This window comes from Oncorhynchus mykiss, chromosome 27 (genome assembly GCF_057628025.1).
Source record: "Oncorhynchus mykiss isolate SJ-2025 chromosome 27, ASM5762802v1, whole genome shotgun sequence".
Classification (NCBI taxonomy): domain Eukaryota; kingdom Metazoa; phylum Chordata; class Actinopteri; order Salmoniformes; family Salmonidae; genus Oncorhynchus; species Oncorhynchus mykiss.
Window position 1 is genome coordinate 7,357,417 of NC_143048.1, and position 24,239 is coordinate 7,381,655.

The 24,239-nt window shown below is 42.9% G+C and overlaps 1 protein-coding gene across 3 annotated transcripts in view; it reads right to left on the reverse strand.

Annotated features, from left to right (window-relative positions):
- The window catches only part of LOC110507413 (protein phosphatase 1 regulatory subunit 37), a 53,574-nt gene that overhangs the window by 20,006 nt on the left and 9,329 nt on the right, over positions 1-24,239 (reverse strand). For all 3 annotated transcript variants that reach the window (XM_036965562.2, XM_090224305.1, XM_036965561.2), the window contains one exon: positions 1,464-1,561. In XM_036965562.2, the coding sequence (XP_036821457.2) occupies positions 1,464-1,561 (98 nt within the window). The remainder of the gene's footprint in view (positions 1-1,463; positions 1,562-24,239) is intronic.

Below are 24,239 nucleotides of genomic sequence, written 5' to 3' on the forward strand. Positions count from 1 at the left end.
ACTTCAGGAAGCTACAGTGGGTATTTAAAAAAAAAAAAAAAAACACGCCCATACTTCTGTACGCAAGCAACAGGGTGTGTATTGACCACCAACAGAAGGCTATTGACCAGATAGAATGTTAACAGTAGGCTGCTTTAGCTTATGCATGTGTGTGTGTGTGTGTGTGTGTGTGTGTGTGTGTGTGTACTGTGCAAAGGTGTGTGTTTGAGAATGTCTGTGTGCATGTGTGAGTGTATGCGCGAGTGTGTTAAGGGAAGGTGGATGGGCGGAAAGAGTTCTGGGGTGGGTCTTGAAGAGTAAATATATATTTTTAAAAATATATAAATAAATTGAACCTTTATTTAACCAAGCACTTCCGCAAACACTCAAACTTTCCAATGACATGGCACAGCAGACAGAGACATGCTGGAGTGTGTGGTTGCTGGACAGGAAACCGCGGCAACTTACAGTAGGAGACACACACACACACACCCCCGCTCTTATGCTACTTATGGCTGTGCCTCGGTCTGGCTCTTCATTTCCATCTGCCCTTCCATTCCATCTGTGATTGCATTTTTGTCCATTGTCTCTCTCGTTCTTCACAAGCAAACATCATGGTATCAATGCGGCATTGGTCGACCTCTCACGCGAACGGAAAGGAAGACTACTGGACCGTAGAACGACAGCGATAAGCCCAGTACAAACAGCCATGAGCCCTCCCCTTGTTCTGCCCAGACACTTGAGGTGAAAAGGGCCTTTCTCCATTCATACCTGTTGCCAAGACAAAGTGTCTACATAACAGGCTTTCAACTGAAAGAAAAACAAACAATGCCCACTCTTGCATTAACACGTTAATGTGTGGACACACACACACACACGGCACCGGTATTTAAAAAAAGAAAACGGAGTCGAGGCATTCCCTATCAGACCCCAGGAGCTACTTTTTATTAGGGATTAGAGCACAAGACCGACCAAACGGAAAACAACAAACATCAACAAACCAGACAGACACAGCACATAAATCCCCCTGCTGCTGTCAGCAAAGCCCAGCTAGCTCCATGACAATCCCCACGGTGGGTGTGAGTGAGCTGCCCCAGCAGGGTGGTTTGAGGTCAGGTGGTGTTTGATTGGGTGCCAGGGTGAGAGAGGGTTCCACTGGTACCAGATTTTGATGAGGTGGTGATGGTGTTGGGGATTTAAAAGTCCAGATACAGGCTTAATCCAGCTCCACGACAAGACTAAAAGCTAAGAAAGCCTGAATTAAGTCTAGTGTTTCAGTGCTGTTATTAGGCTACTGAAATAGTGGCATGGAGAATGTGTGTGTGTGTTACTGTGGATCCACAAACTATTAAAAGCCTACATTTTGTTCGGGCTAACCTGAGTGGGTTTCTTCTTTGGATATGAGCTCTATATCTGTGTGTGTGTGTGTGTGTGTGTGTATGTGTGTGTGTGTGTGTGTGTAAGTGTATTTCATTCAAGTTTACCTGCATCTGTTTAAGCACTTTGGGGATGGGTTTACAGTTGAGTTTCACGCAGGCCTGTCTGTAGGCAGAGAGAATCTCATCCACCGTCACATTCTGGGCTGAAAAACAAGAGAGAGTTAGACCAACAAGGTGACAACATGATTACACACACACACGTCGATACTCAGAAGGTGGCCTGTTGACGACATCAGTTTGCGTCACAGACATTATAGCACAGCACGATTGACAACATGGTGACATAACATTTTCACATTTACCTGGCTACCTTCTCACCTCTATATAATTTTTTTTTATTTTAAAAAACACATGCAACTGGCGAGTGAAAATCTGTAAAAAACGTTCAGCGATATCACACATAAAAAAACAAACATCTCCCTTGGTGGCTGAGTGAGTCATACACAAGGAGAGCATGTGGTATTTTGAGACACAGTAAGTATATGGGATTTGCAATCTGCTTAGCTAATGGACAGGAAACGAAGCCAACCGGATCCCCTCGCTATAAATGGCTGGTGAGTAGTCAGACTGCATCTGGCTCATCAGTGGAGAGAGGGGCACACCGTGGAGACCCTCCGAGGTGCCTCTGTACTGCAGCTTTCTACAGAGTCCAGCGCGCACACGTATGTGTGTGTGAGAGACCCACTGCCACCCTAGACCCTCGCTCTCAGGGCTAACTGCTCAGACGACTGAGGTGCAGATTCAGCCCCGTTGTTTCAGCTCAGATAGACTAATGAGAGATGTGCAGACAAAGAGACAGGTGTGTGTGTGTCTCAAGAATATGCATATGCTGCGAGTCTGTGTGCGCACACAAGACATAAAGGTCTGATATTTTGTCCTGCCATCAGCAGTTTGGCTACTTACGCTAAGGTGAGACAAAATGTCCCCTCTCTTGCCTTCCTCCCTCTCTTGCCTTCCTCCCGCTCTCCTTCCCCACCCTTCATCTGAATCCTGCATTGTCATTCTAGTCCCGCTCCCGAGTGGCAGGACGGTCATCCTCTTAGCCTAGGTGCCAGTTTGTTTCTGCTCTCCTGCCAACTCCTAATGGAATTGTCATGTTCAGCTTGCCAATGACAATGGATCACGCAAAAGCACAAACAGATCTGGGACCAGGCTAAGGATTGTTGAAGACGGTGAACGTTGAAGAAAGAAATTCAATACACAGAGACTCCGTGCGGTTCGACTCCATACAGTATGGTTCAACCATAGACATTCAGGGCGGTGCCGTGGTATTTTTGTAGCTTGGGATCTTCACCCATCAAAGCCCTCTGAAACGCATCCACATCACACAGATAACTCTTTGTCCTTAGTGGCTTTGAAGAAACCTGAGGATTTTATCAGTCATTCTAACCCCTCCATGGTCAAGTGACACTCGAACAACAGCATTGAGTCTCCAGGGGACATCCCACAGTTAGGCTTAGAGAGCACGGATGTGTGCAAACATGTTATTCGGCATGTCTCCATATTCTCAAAATCACAGCCCAAATAACTCATGACCAGGGAGCACCATCAGACATCAACGCTGTGTGTTACAGAGATAGAAACACAGGCACTGGGGTAAGTGTGCATGTGTGTGTGTGTGTGTAGATATATATATATATATATATATATATATATATATATATATATATACGCACACACACAGATGAAGTCGGAAGTTCACATACACTTTAGCCAAATACATTTAAACTCAGTTTCACAATTCCTGACATTTAATCCTTGTAAAAATGTCCTGTCTTAGGTCAGTTAGGATCACCACTATATTTTAAGAATGTGAAATGTCAGAATAATAGTAGAGAGAATTATTTATTTAAACTTTTATTTATTTCATCACATTCCCACTGGGTCAGAAGTTTACATACACTCAATTAGTATTTGGTAGCATTGCCTTTAAATTGTTTCATTTGGGTCAAACATTTCAGGTAGCCTTCCACAAGCTTCCCACAATAAGTTGGGTGAATTTTGGCCCATTCCTCCTGACAGAGCTGGTGTAACTGAGTCAGGTTTGTAGGCCTCCTTGCTGTTGTTCTGGGATTGATTTGCACTTTTCGCACCAAAGTACATTCATCTCTAGCAGACAGAACACATCTGAACGATATGACGGCTGCATGGTGCCATGGTGTTTATACTTGATTACTATTGTTTGTACAGATGAACATGGTACCTTCCGGCATTTGGAAATTGCTCCCAAGGATGAACCAGACTTCTGGAGGTCTACAATATTTTTTTCTGAGGTCTTGGCTGATTTCTTTTGATTTTCTCATTATGTTAAGCAAAGAGGCACTGAGTTTGAAGGTAGGCCTTGAAATATATCCACAGGTACACCTCCAATTGACTCAAATTATGTCAATTAGCCTATCAAAAGCTTATAAAGCCATGACAATTTTCTGGAATTTTCCAAGCTGTTTAAAGGCACAGTCAACTTAGTGTATGTAAACTTCTGACACACTGGAAATGTGATACAGTGAATTATAAGTTAAATAATCTGTAAACAATTGTTGGAAAAATGACTTGTGTCATGCAAAGTAGATATCCTAAACGACTTGCCAAAACTACAGTTTGTTAACAAGAAATTTGTGGAGTGGTTGAAAAACGAGTTAATGACCCCAACTTAAGTGTAAGTAAACGTCCGACTTCAACTATGTGTGTGTGCACGTTTCTCGACACCTAGTAGTGCAGTTGTTAAGCTTTCCCTCGAACGCATTCATTCAAAATAGATAGTCCATTTCAGATAGAAGCAGAACTAAAGCTCTCCTGCAGGCCAGACAGGCCCAACCAGTGATCAGCATCATGAGGCTCTGCCCTGCCTGCCATCAGACGCAGACTGAATGAACAACAGCCTGGCAGGCTGCTCTAAAAGGGCCCGGGAAAGCACACAGACAGAGCCACAGCTGCGCTGCTTATGCAACACACCTACCACTCACTCACACACTGAGAAAAAGGCTCAGGGCATCAACTGTTAGGCCCAGGCTGTGCTATATCAGGACTGATCTGGATACGGCGGAGCAGACGACAGAGGGATAAGGCTTTAAAAAGCAGTCAAAACAAAATGCGTCTGAAAAGAGGGTGATTGAGTGTGTGTGCGTTGTGTGTGTGACAGAGTGAGAAAGAAAGAGTGTAGGCTACGCGTGTGTGCTTGCCTTGTCCACCTCTGTGTGTGTACACACCTGTTGATCCAGGAGGGGCTGTATTGTATTAGAATCACCTGGCTCAATAGTCGCCCGTCTCCAAAACACAATACAGTGTCTCTTATGAGATCTCCTCAAACTGACGGAGATCGAGCATCTCCCTTCAAAAACAAATATCCAGAAGCTGATTGTGAAATCACCTTCACCATCCCTCTCCCTCACATTAAGACCATTACTTAAACAGAACACACCCAAAACACTCAACTTCACCATAGAACATGTCGCTTGCTTTCCTTCTACAAAGTGTAGCCTCCTCGTGTGTGTGTCCAACATTGTTACAGCAGATTCAAAGACATATCACACATCCTCCAAATGGTCAGGACAGTGAACATTTTCATGTACACTTAATACTGCTACCTGCTTTTTTTAATGTTCAATTGTTAACCCCAATTACACCCTGCACACAAACCCTTTCAGTTCAGCTCTACCTGTGGCTCCTGTTGCAACAGCCCTGAGGCTCATGTCAGCTCCTGTCAACGCTCTGTGTGTGTGTGTGCGTGCATGCTTAGGTGTACAACGTGTCCTTGGGAAAGCATTAGGCCTAGCTTGCAGGGTTGTCGTCGAGCAGGAGTGAGTGTACACTCTTTCCAGAGGGGGGAAAGAGACGTGAGTCGCAGGAAGGTAGCACATTCCAACAGCCCAGAGGTGGAGAAACTCCCCTGGTTCTCAGTGCACGCCTCACACACAATCACTTCGTTACCTATTCTCAGTCCTCTAGAAAACTAGTTCTCAGCAAGTAAGGCACTGGAGTAGGAGTGGGAGAGTGTGTTCTGTCCAGGAGCCAGGGCCACACTGTGTACCACACAGCTTCCCTGGCCGGAAACTGCTCAAGGTAAATAGCAGCAGGTAAAGATGTGCTATAAAAGCTACAGGGTCATAAAGTCTGGGCTGCTCCCATCCCCCAGTAATCTGAGAGTTTTACTGCAAACAGCATGGAGCACTAATTCACCTTTAAGCAGCACAATAGGGTTGGTTGATGCCTGGAATGACACGTCACCCCATCTACCTGTCCAAACATCGTTGATGGGGGGGGGGGGGGGGGGGGGTTGATCGTCCTTGCCTAGCAACGCAGTAAACAATCTGTAATGCAGCCTGTCACTCAAACCACCGATTAAAATCTAAATAATTAGACTACAATGTGGAAATCGTCTATCCAATATTGTATTTTCTTGTGGGCAAATAGATAAATAAACCAATCATATGGTGATATGTGGTAACGATAAATTTGAACGATGATTTGGTACCAAACGTTGTAAGCCGACAGTGTGATACGAGTCCCTTTCAGTGGTGATTAAGAACAATTTCAACTGAGATCGAGCGCGCATGTCGACCATAGAAGACGTAACTGGGCAGTCTCTTGGGAGAGCTAAGCAAAGTTACACTGAAATGGAATCGTAGGAGATGATGACCCACTGGCAGGGTAGTGAGGGAATGAGGGTCGCTCTCCGCTCTTGGCCAGCGTCGCCCTCAAATACCATCTACATCTGTGGGAAAAGCGTTCCGTCTGAACTTGTTTTCAGTAGACCTCACAGCAGGTAATATTGTTACCCCACTCCGCAGTCTATTAAAGACAGAAAAAGGTGAACATTCTTGTGTTCCTTGCCAGAAACCTTTAGGTAGGTTAATATAAAATGACAAGAAAAACAGTCCAAATGGTTCTTTATTGCACTTTCGGTTTCATTTTCAAAGCCTCTATTCACAGATGCGTCTTATTCAAAATAAATGTAGCCAGGCTAGAATATTCTGTTGTGTCTTAACCAAATAAATTACAGTGAAAATAAGTTTGTCATACATATTTTGTTAACTTTATTTATTTTGTAGCTTAAAATGTTTTATTTTGTATTTTTAATAGGCAACATTTATTTTTTGTTCCCATAAGCGCTGCTGTGAGAGCTTATGTAATGCCGGTTGCATAATTGAAGGATATGAATAAAACACTTCCACAATAAATCCACATCTGTTTAACTTGTACAAGTAACGTTAACTGCACATTTTATTGACAGTAGTCTAGTCTTATAATTCTGGCTGTTTGGTTTGCAAGGATTTTCCTAAAACATTGGTCAGGCGGAGGCCAGAAACTTGTCACGTTTGTTTAAACTTTTGTTGGTTCTCTCTCATTATTACCATATCATGTTTTTATTTGGCCTATTCACAAACACAACTTTCTGAGATATAAAACTCTGTTACGGTCGTCCAAATTCATTTGAATGTTGATCATGAAAGATATGCTTCGACCAACAAGTCAACAATCAAATAAAATGGCGACAAGAAGGGAAAATGCATCTTTTGGCACTCTCCGCTGTCTACAATCTATATTGTAGGCCTACTTATTTCATTAAATAGTAGACTAAGTCTACCTACATATTTATAGAAAAATAAATAGGTAGGCCATTTGGCATGTCGCCAAATGCTGCCTGCTACCCAACTCTGGCAGTTCCAGTCTAGTTTAAATAGGTTAAACGATCATGTGTTAAAAAAAAAAACATTTAAAAAATGATATGTTCTAACATCACCACTAGATGATGTTGGAACATTGCTGCGGGGACTTGCTTCCATTCATTGCAGTCAACGATGTCTGTCAAACACAGTTGATTTCCAATTAGGATGGTACTATCCTCCAATCCTACAGCACTAACCCGACTGTATGGAGAAGGTGGGGGTGAGCTGTATTGCACAATTCCTGGAGCTAAACAAGACTTCAAAAACCAACATACAGCTTGAAAAGGGAGATGCTGTCTGTCTGAGCTCTGAGGACAAGCCAAACTGTGCCAAATACACCATTTTACCCCTCCTTAAAGACAAAAAAAATGTGCAGGCAGCAGGCACAACCCAAACAGGATTACCTATAGCCGGCATTAATAACCTGTTTGCACAAAGGCCATAAAAGAAAATACCTGTGGGATTTGTTGGCGCTGTTGTGAAAGATAAATTATTTGCATTCTTATTCATTATTCTTCTTTGTTACGCAGTTAGGCCTATTTAAATGTATGCCATCAGGAATAATGTAGCCCATAATGCTCACCACAAATGCAGGTATTTCAGCCATTGAACCATATTTTATGAGCTCAAGCTAACGTTGTTCATCAACAGACGGCCCCTGATTGGGATACATGTTTTTAAAAAATGACAGAATTCACCTCGGTGGTGAGGTGGCCAGGCGAGGCGTGAACAAAAGATATGAGAGAACCTGTACAGTCAGTCTCTGGGGCTGCTATGCGATTACAACACTACTGTAGGTATTGGCCAGCCTTCATAAAACCGTCAAGTTTTGCTGCCAAACCTCCTCTCCCAGCTCGTGAGCTTAGCTTGCTGATTCTAATCAATAGGCCTACAACACGTAAATTAACACGAGAAAGGCCTTGAGGGACCCCTTCAAGCCATTGACATATTTTGGACGTCAACATTCAAAACAGTCTAAATAATTTCATATATGCTATGGCAAAAATAATAATTTGGTTGTGTTTATGAAGCTCGTGTTACGAATTTGGATTAAAACAGATGTATTTTTTATCTACACGAAAAAAACTCAAAATGGAAGAATAATCTTGAAAAAAACAAAAAAAACACTAACACACTACATGACCAAAAGTAAGTGGACATCTGCTCGTCGAACATCTCATTCCAACATCATGGGTATTAACAAGGAGCCCCCCCCCCCGCTATAAGAGCCTCTACTCTTCTGGGAAGGCTTTCCACTAGATGTTGGAACATTGCTGCAGGGACTTGCTTCCATTCAGCCACAAGAGCATTAGTGAGGTAGGACACTGATGTTGGGCGATTAGGTTTGGCTCGCAGTCGGCGTTCCAATTCATCCCAAAGGCGTTCAAATGGGGTTGACGTCAGTTCTTCCACACCGATCTCAACAAACCATTTCTGTATGGACCTCGCTTTGTGCATGGGGGCATTGTCATGCTGAAACAGGAAAAAGTCATTCCCAAAACTGTTGCCACAAAGTTGGAAGCACAGAATCATTTAGAATGTCATTGTATGCTGTAGCGTTAAGATTTCCCTTCACTGGAAATAAGGGGCCTATAGCCTCAAGCATTAAAAACAGCCCCCGACCATTATTCCTCCTACACCAAACTTTACAGTTGGCACTATGCATTCGGGCAGGTAGCGTTATCCTGGAATCCGCCAAACCCAGATTCAGAGTCCAATGGCGGCGAGCTTTACACCCCTCTATCAGACATTTGGAATTGCGCATTATGATTTTAGGCTGTTTGGCCATGGAAACGCATTTCATGAAGCTCCTGACAGACAGTTATTGGGCTGACGTTGCTCCCAGAGGCAATCACTACAACTCAGTAGTGAGTGTTGCAACCGAGGACAGACGTTTTAAGCACGCTATGCGCTTCAGTGGTCCCGTTCTGTGAGCTTGTGTGGCCTACCACTTCGCATCTGAGCTGTTGTTTCTCCTACATGTTTCCACTTCACAATAACAGCACTTACACTGGGCAGCTGTAGCAGGACAGAAATTTGACAAACGGACTTGGTGAAAAGGTGGCATCCTATGACTGTGCCACGTTGAAAGTCCCTGAGCTCTTCAGTAAGGCCATTCTACTGCCAATGCTCGTCTCTGGAGATAGCATGGCTGTGTGCTCGATTTTATACACCGGTCAGCAACGGGCGTGGCTGAAATAGCAGAATCCACTCATTTGAAGGGGTGTCCACATACACTATATATACACACAAAAGTATCTTGATTAGTTAAGTCTTCAACCCCGAGTCAATACACAGAATTCAGGGGGAGAAAAACAGGGGGAAGGAGGAAAACAGAGGGTAAGCAGATGTGGAAGTGAGGCAGGGGTGAAGAATGGAGGGAATACAGGCAGGGCACTGAGAAAGAGGGTAGAAGGCGGCATTTCTACCGAGGGTGCGGCATAGAATTAGCCTAGAAAGCGTTCGACACTTGGCCCTGATCCCGTCGCACCGTGGTGGAAAGCAATTCAGTAAAAATACTTGAAAGTACTACTTAAGTAGTTTTTGGAGGTATCTGTAATTTACTATTTATATCTTTGACTTTGACTTTACTACATTCCTAAAGAAAAGTATGTACTGTTTACACCATACATTTTCCCTGACACACAAAAGTGCTCACTACATTTTGAAATGCTTAGCAGGACAATAACATGGTCTAATTTATACAATTATCAAAAGAACATCCCTGGTCATCCCTATAGCCTCTGATCTGGTAAACTCCCTAAACACATTTCATTTGTAAATAAAAACGATGTAAACAATGTCCATGTTGGAGCGGGCCCCTGGCTATCCATAAATACTTTTTTGAAACAAGAAAATGATGCTGAATATAAGGACAATTAAATTATTTACACTTAAGTATATTTTAGCAATAATATTTACTTTTGATACTTACATTTAAAACCAAATACTTTTAGTCTTTTACTCAAGTAGTAGTTTACTGGGTTACTTTCACTTAAGTCCGTATCTATTAAAAAGGTATCTTAAGCTTTTACTCAAGTATGACAAAATTGGGTACTTTTTCCACCACTGCCTTTGCACTAACTAGCCAGGTTGGGAGAACTAGAACGAAAGCACAGGCCAAAAGGGAGAGTAGTCTCATAACATTCTTCTTTTACTTTACGATTAGGCCTCAACAAGCACAGGAAAACGTGGCTTTGAAAACGTGCCTCTGAACACAACTGAAGAGAAGACATTAAGCACACAGCAAAGAGTCAAGCTGAAAGTCAAATATACTGTGTCGAATATGGGACATAGCTTGTCATGTTGTACTGACGTAAAACCCCAAGTGGTCAAACCAACCTTTCCCACAACATTTGTCTTTAAATTAAATGTTATATTTAAATGTCTGTTCATGTTTGAAATGGATGAAAATAATTTTTGTCTGTTTATTTGCCAGTAAGACAAGCCGTCGCCATTGGCGTTGGCTACTGGGGATCCTAATCAAATCATAACCATCCGATCATATTGTAAGGGCTACCCCTTTTTTCTCCCCAATTTCATGGTATCCAATTGTTGTAGTACTACTACTACTACTACTACTACTACTACTACTACTATCTTGTCTCATCGCTACAACTCCCGTACGGGCTCGGGAGAGACGAAGGTTGAACCAGCCGCACTGCTTCTTAATTAACACAGCACGCATCCAACCCGGAAGCCAGCCGCACCAATGTGTCGGAGGCTACACCGTGCACCTGGCAACCTTGGCTAGCGCGCACTGCGCCCGGCCCGCCACAGGAGTCGCTGGTGCGCGATGAGACAAGGACATCCCTACCGACCAAGCCCTCCCTAACCCGGACGACGCTAGGCCAATTGTGCGTCAGAGCCTGGGCGCGATGGGTTACGACAGAGCCTGGGCGCGAACCCAGGGGCAGAGCTGGCGCTGCAGTACAGCGCCCTTAACCACTGCGCCACCCGGGAGGCCCTGTAAGGGCTACCTTATGAGTAGGCCAATCCACTGACGCGCACACACCTTAGCTAGGGATAATCCTTGACATATGAAGAGGACAAACAATTAGAGTCTATGTGGTCATTTTATATTCTGCAGTAAAACTAGTTCCTTCGGAAAGTATTCATATCCCTTGACTTATTCCACATTGTGTTACAGCCGGAATTCAAAATAAAGAAATACAAAATTATTTCTCACCCATCTACACACAATACTGCACAAATACAAAGTGTAAACATGTTTTCATTTATTTTTGGCAAATTTACTGAACATGAAATACACCCTAGTCAACACGTTAGAATCACCTTTTGCAGGGATTACAGCTGTGAGTGTTTCTGGGTAATCCCATATTCTGGGCATACCCATATTATGACGCAGCCACCACTATGCTTGACAATATGAAGAGTGGCACTCAGTGATGTGTTGGATTTTCCCCAAACACAACACTTTGTATTGTGGTTGAACCGGTGTTTGAAATTCACTGCTCGACTGAGGGACCTTACAGATAATTGTATGTGTGGGGTACAGTGATGAGGTAGTTATTCAACAATCCATGCAACTTATGTGACATAAGCTAATTTTGACTCCTGAACATATTTAGGCTTGCCATAACAAAGGGCTGAATACTTTGACTCAAGACATTTCAACTTTTCATTTTTAATTAATTTGTAAACATTTCATTAAAAAAATATTTCCACTTTGAAATTATGGGGGTAGTGTGAGTAGACCACTGACACAAAACCTCAATTTAAATCTATTTTAATTCCGGCTTTTAAAAAAAATCAAGGGTGTGAATGCTTTCAGATGGCACTGTAGCGGTCATCTAAATCAGGCTGTAAACAAATTTGACCTTTAAGCTGACAGTAATGCCTCCTTTTACCTCTAGATACAGCCTAAAGCTCCCCACTGAATATTTTTACAGGGGGGAAAATGGCATTTCTGGAGTACGTCTACGTGACTACTCATTCAGAAGGGTTTACTGCGCAAGCTAGCTGCATCCTAAATGAATCCAAGTGCAGTCTGACCAAAATTTCTCCCTGTGTGTCAATCACCCCTTCCCTTCCTTCCTCCTCTGCGTTTTCCCCCTTTCACCACAGCGGCTGGGAGGAGCGTAGAGGGGAGTGTGGAGACACTTATCAGTGCTGAGAGGGACAGTCTCTGGGTGCCATAGAATTAAATTTGGTAGATTCAAAGCAATGTTCTGTGGTAGGTGGACCGGCCGTGTCAATGTTTGAATGTTAGTTGATCAAACACCTGTAAGAATTGGGCTGATTCTCAGAGTTCTACACGTGGAGCAATGCTTTTCTATTGAGCAGACAGTGAAATCCCCTGTAGATTTTTAGAGCCATGTCCCTTCTACTCATTCTATGCTGGGCACGGTGTCTGTGAAGGGACTAGGACTGGGTCCAGGTGTCCCTGACTCAGCCAAGCTACCACAGATGAACACAGTCTGCACTAGCAAGAGCATCCGAGTCATCTGCGGACCGCATGTAGGACTGAGACTTCAGAGGATAGCGTTGTTTTCAATCAAATGGGAGGGAGGAGGAGGAAAGAAAGCGAGGGGGAACAACTGAATGCTGCTTTGACGATAACAGCATATTACTTTTGATGTTCTGTGGTAAATCATCTCTTCTGAAAAATAACTTTGATCTCGGATGTCAATTAATATTACCGTTCTGCAATGACCGACATAAATTAGCGTGGTAGACAAATCATGGAATGACTGATAGTCAGTGCACGATGGAAAGTGAAAGTCAGCTGAGCTAATCATTTGTGGCTGAAGGGTCACTGACTGTGACTCAGGGTGTTGATGACATGGTGACACAGACATGCTACGCCATGCCAACCGGCATGGTGGTCTTTAATGATCAAGGTTGACAAAAGACGAAAAGGAGACTAGGAGAGGAAGTGTAGAGCCATGCACACCTGATGAGGAACTGCACTTGTCACTCATAGAAAATCCATGCAACACTGCGGCATGCAACATCACAGGTTCTTCAATAGACACTCCATTTCATTCTGTGACCTGTATCGATCGGCTCCCGCATTGAGGGGACAAGGAGGAGTAGAAATGGCAAAGCAGCCATTTTGAAGGGTTGAGAGGTCCCCAGGACTGGGCGTAGGGTTCAGAGGGAAGCGACAGGAGGACTGGGCCTGGTGAAGCAATCAGTCAGCAGTCACAGGCCATTGACTGTGTGGAATGAGGGGAGCCCTCTGGACGAGCGGAGCTGGGACTGGACCTGACAGCCTACTTAACAACTGAGTGTTGAGAGTCTTAAATAGCGCCCTGCTCCCCCGTCCCCATCCCTGCCATTTCACACCACCATGCTGCACAGGGTGGCAGCAGCGTCATTCACACATGACAGCTGACTGGTCACAGGGGGCAAGGAACGCATGGTCCATGAAAGAGAGAAAGGCCTATGCTACGGGGCAGAGCTCTACTGACAGTGGCCTGGATGGATGCCTGCTGGATAGGCCTGTTCCCGACTAAACAAAATCTTGTTCGACCTAGAGTCGTCCGTTTTTTCGACCAATCTATTGTTTAAAATTTTTTAAACATGTATTTTTTAAATGTATTTTTTAAAGACACAAGAGTGAGCAAGAGATAAAGATAGCCTAACCGAGCTTCTCAATCAGAAATACTATCAAGATCCCCAAATGGGCACATTTATTGGCCTAGATTTGCGCGCAGGCCAGGTAGCCTAGGCTTACTTCTATGCATAATCAGTTGTCGTCCTTACTCAAGATTGACAGGAGGCTACAAACAAAAGACAACAAATAAATTGACAACTCGTCAATTTACGTTGTGCGGTCCTCAAACAATGAGAACAATAAAAGACTAATAATAATATTGAATGCATTAACAGAAATGACTGTAATCAAACAAACACTGTAGATTAGAAATTATAGGAATTAACGGTAAATGTACTACTGGTGATAGTGGTGTGTCATCGCAATGGATTAGTCCAGACAGGAATGAAAGAGAGGTCTCGTGTGCATTACAAAATATATATAGTTGCAACTGCTCGTCTAAAATAAAATCTTCGTCGCCCAACAGCCAAACAACCGACTAAATGGGGTCAGCCCTACAGCTGGGGGAGGGTCAGGGTGGACAAAAAACATCTCACAAAGCAGGGAGCCCCCTACAGCTCCACATAGGAGGAAAAATAGGTGGATGGATACCTGAATCCATCTGAAACACCTGTTGAGGTAGTTAAGTAAATTTTACATAATAGAAACTAGGGTTGGGTTTATCCAGATTTTCATATTGTCCTCTCATTGTAGGGTTTATGATATTAGCGGGGGCGTTTAGTACAGAAGGGGGCGCCATAAAAACAGGGAAAAAGCCCATTAGACGTCTACTACAAGAATGCTAACAAAATGAACGCAAGTAAGAGCGAAAATCCATGAGGCTGCTAGTGAAATATGCTAACGGGTGAAAACTAAAAACTAACTACAAAGACAGGTAATCAAACTCATGAAGTTATACATACAGTGCATTCAGAAAGCATTCAGACCCCTTGACCTTATCCCCCAAAAATGTACATTACAGCCTTATTCGAAAATGTATTGTTTTTCCCCCCTCAACCTACACACAATACCAAATAATGACATTTTGAATTGTTTGCAAATGTATAAAAAAAAACAGAAATATCACATTTACATAAGTATTCAGACTCTTTACTCAGTACTTTGTTGAAGCACCTTTGGCAGCAATTACAGCCTCGAGTCTTCTTGGGTATGATGCTACAAGCTTGGCACACCTGTATTCTCCCATTCTTCTATGCAGATCCTCTCAAGCTCTGTCAGGTTGGATGGGGAGCGTCGCTGCATAGCTATTTTCAGGTCTCTCCAGAGATGTTCGATTGGGTTCAAGTCCGGGCTCTGGCTGGGCCACTCAAGGACATTAAGAGACTTGTCCCGAAGCCACTACTGCGTTGTCTTGGCTGTGTGCTTAGGGTGGTTGTCCTGTTGGAAGGTGAATCTCCTCCCCAGTCTGAGGTCCTGAGCAGGTTCTCATCAAGGATCTCTCTGTACTTTGCTCCGTTCATCTTTCCCTCAATCCTGACTAGTCACCCAGTCCCTGCCACTGAAAAACATCCCCACAGCATGATGCTGCCACCACCATGCTTCACCGTAGGGATGGTGCCAGGTTTTCCTCAGACCTTCTGGAAGGTTCTCCCATCTCCACAGAGGAACTCTGGAACTCTTTCAGAGTAACCATCAGATTCTTGGTCATCTCCCAGACCAAAGCCTTTCTCCCCCAATTGCTCAGTTTGGCCGGGCGGCCAGCTCTAGGTAGACATTCAATGCTGCAGACATTTTTTGGTACCCTTCCCGAGATCAGTTCCTCAACACAATCCTGTCTCGGAGCTCAACGGACAATTCCTTCGACCTTACGGCTTGGTTTTTGCTCTGACATGCACCGTCAACTGTGGGACCTTATATAGGCAGGTGTGCGCCTTTACAAATCATGTCCAATCAATTGAATTTACCACAGATGGACTCCAATCAAGTTGTAGAAACATCAAGGAAGATCAATGGAAACCAGATGCACCTGAGCTTAATTTCAAGTCTCATAGCAAAGGGTCTGAATACTTATTTAGATAAGGTATTTCAATTTTATAAATTTGCAAAAATGTCTAAAAACCTGTCATTATGGGGTACTGCGAGTAGATTGATGAGGATTTTTTATTTTAAAATCTGTTTAAAAAATAAGGCTGTAACGTAACAAAATGTGGAAAAGGGGGCTGAATACTTTCCAAACGCAGGAGCTACCGAATGTCATTTTTGGTGAGTTAGGACATTTAGAAGTGAATGTGAACGTGCAAAGTTTTGACTCATGCTTTATGACGGAGGAACTGGCTCTGGAGCAGCATGTGTACACGCTGTGATTGTGTGGAGTCTGGAGTCGATTGGGCAAAGGGCCCGTCTGCTCTGCTCGAAGACGATGGGGGAGGAGCAGACGGGCTGAGAACAGAGGAAATCAAGATACAAATAACTCATGCAAAAGGGAATTGCCTTCTCAAACACTGCAGAAAAGATAGCACAATGATGCCCCGTCACCTTATTAAATTCTGCCACTTACTTATAAAACTATCAAGTTAACTTTAGGGGTCATGTTAATGCGGAATTCTGCAGTTTTTTTTTCACGCAGCAAAATTATTATTATTATTTTTAAAGACAAAACTCACAAGAAATATCTTATGCAGATCTAAAATGCTTCTTATTGTCATTTCTGCTAGACATCAGACAAACTCTGTGCTTCAGTTGCACCTCTCCATTCGGATGAGAATTCACTAACGGCATTCCATCAGCAGACAGCTGACGGTGTAGCTACTTTTCTTGGTGTAGCCAGCATACATTTCTCCAGTAAAATGCAATATTAACTTTAAGGCAAACAATAGGAACTGTACACTGAACAAAAATATAAATGCTGCAACAGGCAACAATTTCTAAGATTTTATTGAGTTACAGTTCATATAAAGAAATCTGTCAATTTAAATAAATTAATTATGCACTATGTCCCTGTGGATTTCACATGACTGGGAATACAGATATGCATCTGTTCACAGATACCTTAAAGGTAAGGGAGTGGACAAGAAAACCAGTTAGTATCTGGTGTGACCCCCATTTGCCTCATGCAGCGAGACACATCTCCTTCCCATAGAGTTGATCAGGCTGTTGATTGTGGCCTGTGGAATATTGTCCCACTCCTCTTCAACAGCTGTGCAAAGTTGCTGGATGGCGGCGGGAACTGAAACACAGTGTCATACGCGTCGATCCAGAGCATCCCAAACATGCTCAACGGGTGACATCTGGTGAGTATGCAGGCCATGGAAGAATTGGGACATTTTCAGCTTCCAGGAATTGTGTACAGGTCCTTGCGACATGGGGCCGTGCATTATTATGCTGAAACATGAGGTGATGGTGGCACGACAATGGGCCTTAGGATCTCGTCATGGTATCTCCGTGCATTCAAATTACCGTTGGCCATAGCTTATGACTGCCTATACAGTAACCCCACCGCCACTATGGGGCAGTCTGCTCACAACAAACCGTTCGCCCGTGGCTCACAAAAGGTGAGCTTTTGCCCACTGAAGGCGGTTACGACACCGAACGGCAGTCAGGTCAAGACCCTGGTGAGGGTGACGAGCACACAGATGAGCTTTCCAGAGACTGTTTCTGCAAAAATTATTTGGTTGTGCAAACCCACAGTTTCATCAGCTGTCTGGGTGGCTGGTCTCAGAAAATGCTGCAAGTGAAGAAGCCGGATGTGGAAGTCCTGGGCTGGCGTGGTTACGCGTGGTCTGCGGAAAATATATTTGTTTTTCCATTGTAAACTCATTGCACTTCTGCTGTCATCTGATGAAAACGAAGCTATTTTCTGGCGAATGTGTTACGATAATGCATTTTCTGTGAAGGAAAACTATAGTTGCATGTCCCTGATCACTCAATTGAATCAATATAAAACGCAACCCTTCAATAAACAGCTGGACTCACATGCTCCCACTTTATCCCATTGTGCTATTTACAAAATACGGTAAGCTTCATAACGTAAAATAATGTGACAGGTGAAATGAACACAATCTGCTTCATCGTATTGCACAAGTAAACTGAAGGTATTTACTTAAAAAGAAGCAACAAATATAAAAATTGATTAAATAGCTAACGGTATCGCGTGTATTGAAAAAAACATTGTGGCTATTTCCAAATACCCCGGTATACGGGGTAGGAACCCACCCAACACACACATAATTTTGTTTAGGTTATTTTAATCCAATCTTAACAATAAGGAAGATTAGCTTCTAACACCCCCCCCCCCCCCCCCCCCACCCACACACCTGGGCTGACATGCTTGGGCTGATCCAAGGCCAGCAGCTGACTGACCATCTCTGAGTGCTGCTTTTCCCCCTGGACCACGTCTGGCCCCACTCACTCACTCAGGGACACATGACTGTGAGAAACAAGAACAGAATGTCCAGGCCAGGCTGTCTAGAAGAAACCAACACAACCACAATGACGCCTCAGGAGGGAGAAAGTTGGAGGGGGGCCTGAGAAGTCAGCAGTCCTGGATTTGGTAGCGATGTGAATCTAGCAATAGCAGGGAATCAAGTGCTCCATGGAATGTGATTATGAAACGATTCCGTGCTAATTCAGAGCTAGCCTGCTGGTCAATAATTAACAGAGGGCACTTAACGGAGAGACTAATGTTAGGGAAATGGACAAACTTCTGTTTTTCTCACTGCCTGAGTGAGAAAGTGCCCATATGGGGCGATTTCACCTTCAGACGCAGGCAAACTGTTGCATTTGACATCAATTTAAAGTTCATAACATCCGTTATAAGTGAATTAACATGTGTCATTATAACAGGTCATAAAGAGCCATCTCCTCCTGAGGAGGCAAGAGAAACCTTTTCTTCCATCTTAGTGACTTGTTGATCTGTTATTAATTGTGGTGACAACAAGCGACATTTCAATTTAAAAGACGGCTTCACGGTAATTGTGATGCCAAAGAGCCTCAACGCTGTAGCTGAGGCATTGTCAGGCACAGAGGGATTGTGATATCATGGGCTTAAAACAGTACAACTGAACTGGCTCGCCACAGGACCTTGTCTATTTATAAGTGAGCAGGCATTTTGTGACGAGCGCCGGCCAGCACCGTTTAAAACAGATAAGAAGGGTGATAAGTGTTTTAGGTGGGAAGCTAGTCCTCCTCAGCAACTACAACCAATGTAATAGGTAAAAATAATGGAGGTGGCTGAATGGAGGTGGCTGAAGAATACAGTTTTTGGGACAATAACATGGTTGTCAGCTTAAACACTGTAAACTCCTAGAGGTAGAGGTTGACCGATTATGATTTTTCAACAGCGATACCGATTATTGGAGGACCAAAAAAGCCGATGCCGATTAATTTATTAATCTGCCGATTTTTTTATTTATTTACCAGGAACACAACAACAGCCACGCTCGAAGCATCATTACCCATCGCTCCACAAAAGCCACCCTCGAAGCATCGAACAACTACTCCAAGTCTCAGATCGAGTGACGTCACCAATTGAAACGCTATTAGAGCGCACCCCGCTAACTAGCTAGCCATTTCACATCTGTTACACCAGCCTAATATCGGGAGTTGATAGGCTTGAAGTTATAAACAGTGCAATGCTTGAAGCACAGGGAAGAGCTGCTGGCAAAACGCACGAAAGTGCTGTTTGAATGAATGCTTACGAGCCTGCTGCTGCCCACCACCGCTCAGTCAGACTGCTCTATCAAATCATAGACTTAATTATAACATAATAACACACAGAAGTACGATCCTTTGGTCATTAATATGGTCAAATCCGGAAACTATCATTTCGAAAACACAATGTTTATTATTTCAGTGAACTACGGAACCGTTCGGTATTTTATCTAACGGGTGGCAACCCTAAGTCTAAATATTCCTGTTACATTGCACAACCTTCAATGTTATGTCATAATTACGTAAAATTCTGGCAAATTAGTTCACAATGAGCCAGGCGGCCCAAACGGTTGCATATACCCTGACTCTGTGTGCAATGAACGCAAGAGAAGTGACACAATTTCACCTGGTTAATATTGCCTGCTAACCCGGATTTCTTTTAGCTAAATATGCAGGTTTAAAAATATATACTTCTGTGTATTGATTTTAGGAAAGGCATTGGTGTTTATGGTTAGGTACAGTCGTGCAACGATTGTGCTTTTTTCACAAATGCGCTTTTGTTAAATCATCCCCTACGTTGCATATATAATAAATTATATGCAACGCAGGACACGCTAGATAAACTAGTAATACCATGTGTAGTTAACTAGTGATTATGATTGATCGATTGTTTTTATAAGATAAGTTTAATGCTAGCTAGCAACTTACCTTGGCTTCTTACTGCATTCGCTTAACAGGCAGGCAGGCTCCTCGTGGAGTGCAATGAGAGGCAGGTGGTTAGAGCGTTGGACTAGTTAACTGTAGAGTTGCAAGATTGAATCCCAGAGCTGACAAGGTAAAAATCTGTCATTCTGCCCCTGAACAAGGCAGTTAACCCACCGTTCCTAGGACATCATTGAAAATAAGAATGTGTTCTTAACGGACTTGCCTAGTTAAATAAAGGTGTAATTTTTGGGGGGCCAAATCGTGTGTCCAAAAATACCGATTTCCGATTGTTGTGAAAACTTGAAATCGGCCCTAATTAAATCGGCCATTCCGATTAATCGGTCGACCTCTACCTAGAGGTACGTTGTTTTCATAAGTGGAGGAGAGCAGCTACCCCGTGTAAACACGCTGGTCAAAATGGTGGCCTCTGAGCACACTGGCTACAGTCCCAATATCCATGACTGAAGTTCAGACATACACAGTTAAAAGGGCAGGGTTCATGTCATGACCTCAAGCTGCAGGGGCAGAGCAGGACAGACAGTACAAAAAACACACTACAAACTGCAGCCAAGTAAAAGCGTTGGCCCAGGCTCAACAACAAAGTGTTTAGGCCTGTCAGGTCCAACTCTGGTCCAGAGGCACATCACATAGCCTAACGTCACTAAAGAGGATAATCAGACTTCAAGGGTCAGTTCATTACTGGTGCCAATTTCCAAGTGGGCCTTCTTTGTTTTGACATGAGATCCAGCATTCAATTTATTATTTTCTTCAGGGGAAAATTGCTTTCACTTATAACAAAACACAGTGTAGCTAACAGAATCAGAATATTTACTATTATCAACTAATCTCATTTGTATGATACGTCAATGGAAGAACCAACAATAGCCCACAAGCTTCTAGCATAATGTAAGGCACTGGTTCCCAACCAGGGGATTCCTGGGGGTACTTGGCCTAACCACAGGGGTAGTTGAGAAGACTAATGAGACCGTAGGCTTACTAGTAAAAATGTTAATGCACTTGAGGGTGTACGTCAGGGGTACTCCGGGCAGAGCTAAACTCAGTTGGTGGTACAGTAAACAAAAAAGGTTGGGAACGAACCACTGATGTAAGGGGTCAGCACATGGTTTTCCCACGAATGCCCGAGAGAAGGAGAAAGGATGGACGAGAGAGGGAAAGGGGAAGGATGAGAGAGGGAAAGGGAGGGGGAATAAGGAGGGAGGAGAGGAAGCAAAGCTGCTAAGAGTCATGATGGGAAGTTCAGGAATCTGGAGGAAATTATGCAACATCCAATCCCCAGCCAGGACTGGGGAAGTGCTCCAGGACAAAAGAGGCTAGGACTCCTTGTACAATTTCACTGCAGGGTGACACTATGCAGGGAATAGTTTCATCTATCAATTTGTTCAGATTAAAAAATCCCCTTCAATATTATCGAGGCTAGTCTCTACAACACCCAGTGGATGTGTATTTCAATTAGAGGTTGACCGATTATGATTTTTTTTTTTAAAGCCGATCCCAATTAAATCGGCAGATTTTTTATTTTTTTTGTATTAATGACAATTACAACAATACCGAATGAACACTTATTTTAACTTAATATAATGCATCAATAAAAATCATTTTTAGCCTCAAATAAATAATGAAACATGTTCAATTTGGTTTAAATAATGCAAAAACAAAGTGTTGGGGAAGTAAAAGTTAGCTTTCTTTTTTATAAGAAAGCTAACGTTTGAGTTCCTTGCTCAGAACATGAGAACATATGAAAGTTGGTGGTTCCTTTTAACATGAGACTTCAATATTCCAGGGTAAGAGGTTTTAGGTTGTAGTTATAGTATTTATAGGACTAGTAACCAGAAGGTTGCAAGTTCAAACCCCCGAGCTGACAAGGTACAAATCTGTCTTCTGCCCCTGAACAGGCAGTTAACCCACTGTTCCTAGGCCGTCATTGAAAATAAGAATTTGTTCTTAACTGACTTACCTAGTTAAATAAAAGGTCAAAAAACTAAAAATAATAATACATCATAGACTTAATTATAACATAATAACACACAGAATAACAAGCCTTTGGTCATTAACTTCTTGACGTTACCCATCCCTGTCGCTGGATAATTTGTCAGCAACCGCTGAATAGCATAGCGCAACAGTCAAATAATATTACTAAAAAATATTCATATTCATGAAATCACAAGTGCAATATTGCAAAACACAGCTAGCCTTTTGTTAATCCACCGGTCATCTCAGATTTTGAAATTATGCTTTACAGCGAAAGCAATCCAAGCGTTTGTGTAAGTTTATCGATAGCCTAGCATAGCATTATGTACACTTAGCATCAGGAAGCTTGGTCATGAAAATCAGAAAAGCAATCAAATTAACCGTTTACCTTTGATGATCTTCGGATGTTTGCACTCACAAGACTCCCAGTTACACAACAAATGTTCCTTTTGTTCCATAAAGATTATTTTTATACCCAAAATACCGACGTTTGTTTGTCGCATTATGTTCAGAAATCCACAGGAAAGAGTGGTCACGACAACGCAGACGGAAATTCCAAATAGTCTTCATAATGTCCACAGAAACATGTCAAACGTTTTTTATAATCATTCCTCAGGTAGTTTTTAAAATATATATTCGATAATATATCAACCGAGTGTGTAGGTTTTTCAATAACAGCGGGAGGAACAATGGCGGCTTTACTCTGTAGCGCAAAACTCCCTCTGAGAGCCCCCACCTATCCACTTACGTGATCTTTCACGCTAATTTTTCAAAATAAAAGCCTGAAACTATGTCTAAAGACTGTTGACACCTTAGGGAAGCCAGAGAAAAAGGAATCTGGTTCAAATCAAATCACATTTTATTTGTCACATACATGGTTAGCAGATGTTAATGCGAGTGTAGCGAAATGCTTGTTGATATCCCTTTAAATGGAGGATAGGCATGCATAGGAACAGAAGGGTTTCAAAATAAGAGGCACTTCCTGATTAGATTTTCCTCAGGGTTTCGCCTGCAATATCAGTTCTGTTATACTCACAGACAATATTTTGACAGTTTTATGTTTTTCCAAACATAAAAATAGTGCCCCCTAGCTTCAAGAGGTTAATATGATTTTAAGGAAGGCATTGGTGTTTATGGTTAGGTAGTCGTCCAACGATTGTGCTTTTATCGCAAATGCGCTTTTGTTAAATCATCCCCCTGCATTGCATCGATGCAACGCAGGACATGGTAGATAAACGAGTAATATCATCAACCATGTGTAGTTAACTAGTGATTATGATTGATTGATTGTTTTTTATAAGATAAGTTTAATGCTAGCTAGCAACTTACCCTGGCTTCTATTGCATTCGCGTAACAGACAGGCTCTCGCTCAATTGTAATAATAGGCATTCCCAGCAGTACAGATTGCAGTGCTTCTCGGAGCCTGTGAGCCATTGATACCGCTCGTAGTTGGAACTTTGAAAGTGGCAAACAAACCCCTTTCCCGCCTGTGACAGGCTTTGTAGCGTCGGCCGACCTCTCCTTAAAATGTCTAACTTTTCTTGAAAAGTTTGTCTTGAGAATGGCGTTATAATTATATCCTCGACCAAATCGATATCTTCTCGTCCTTCCGCCATTGTGGGTTGAAAAAACAGCTTAGTAGTACGCAAATTAATTTGTTTATCAAATTCAGATTCCTAGTTCTGAGGTTCTGCATAGACCTGCCCAAAGGACCTGCCTCTCAATATTGGTAATCCAATCAAAAGACGTGCACGCACTACGCCTGCTAGCTGGCTCCTGTGTAACACTTTAAGCTACAAGCGCCCGCACTGTTGATTCTGAAGGCCTGAGGGCAGATTTTAGACCCCTGGCAACACATGATGGCTGAATATGATTGGATAAAAGATCTAACATAAAGACCAGCCCTCCAAATCTCAACCTGGGGCTGGAAGCAGTGCAACCAAGAGGAAAGCTATGAAATGAAGAGTACTCTCTGGGGAATAATTGTATATATATTTGTGGGAAAATATATATTTTTTAAAAGTATATTCTGATGATGTTTAGGCCAGCAGAGAAGGCTTTGCTGGCCCTGACGGCCCACCACTGCAGTTAACCCACCGTTCCTAGGCCGTCATTGAAAATAAGAATGTGTTCTTAACTGACTTGCCTAGTTAAATAGTATATATATATATATTTTTTTTAAATCGGCACCCAAAAATACCAATTTCCGATTGTTATGAAAACTTGAAATCGGCCCTAATCAATCAGCCATTCCGATTAATCGGTCGACCTCTAATTTCAATGGCAAAC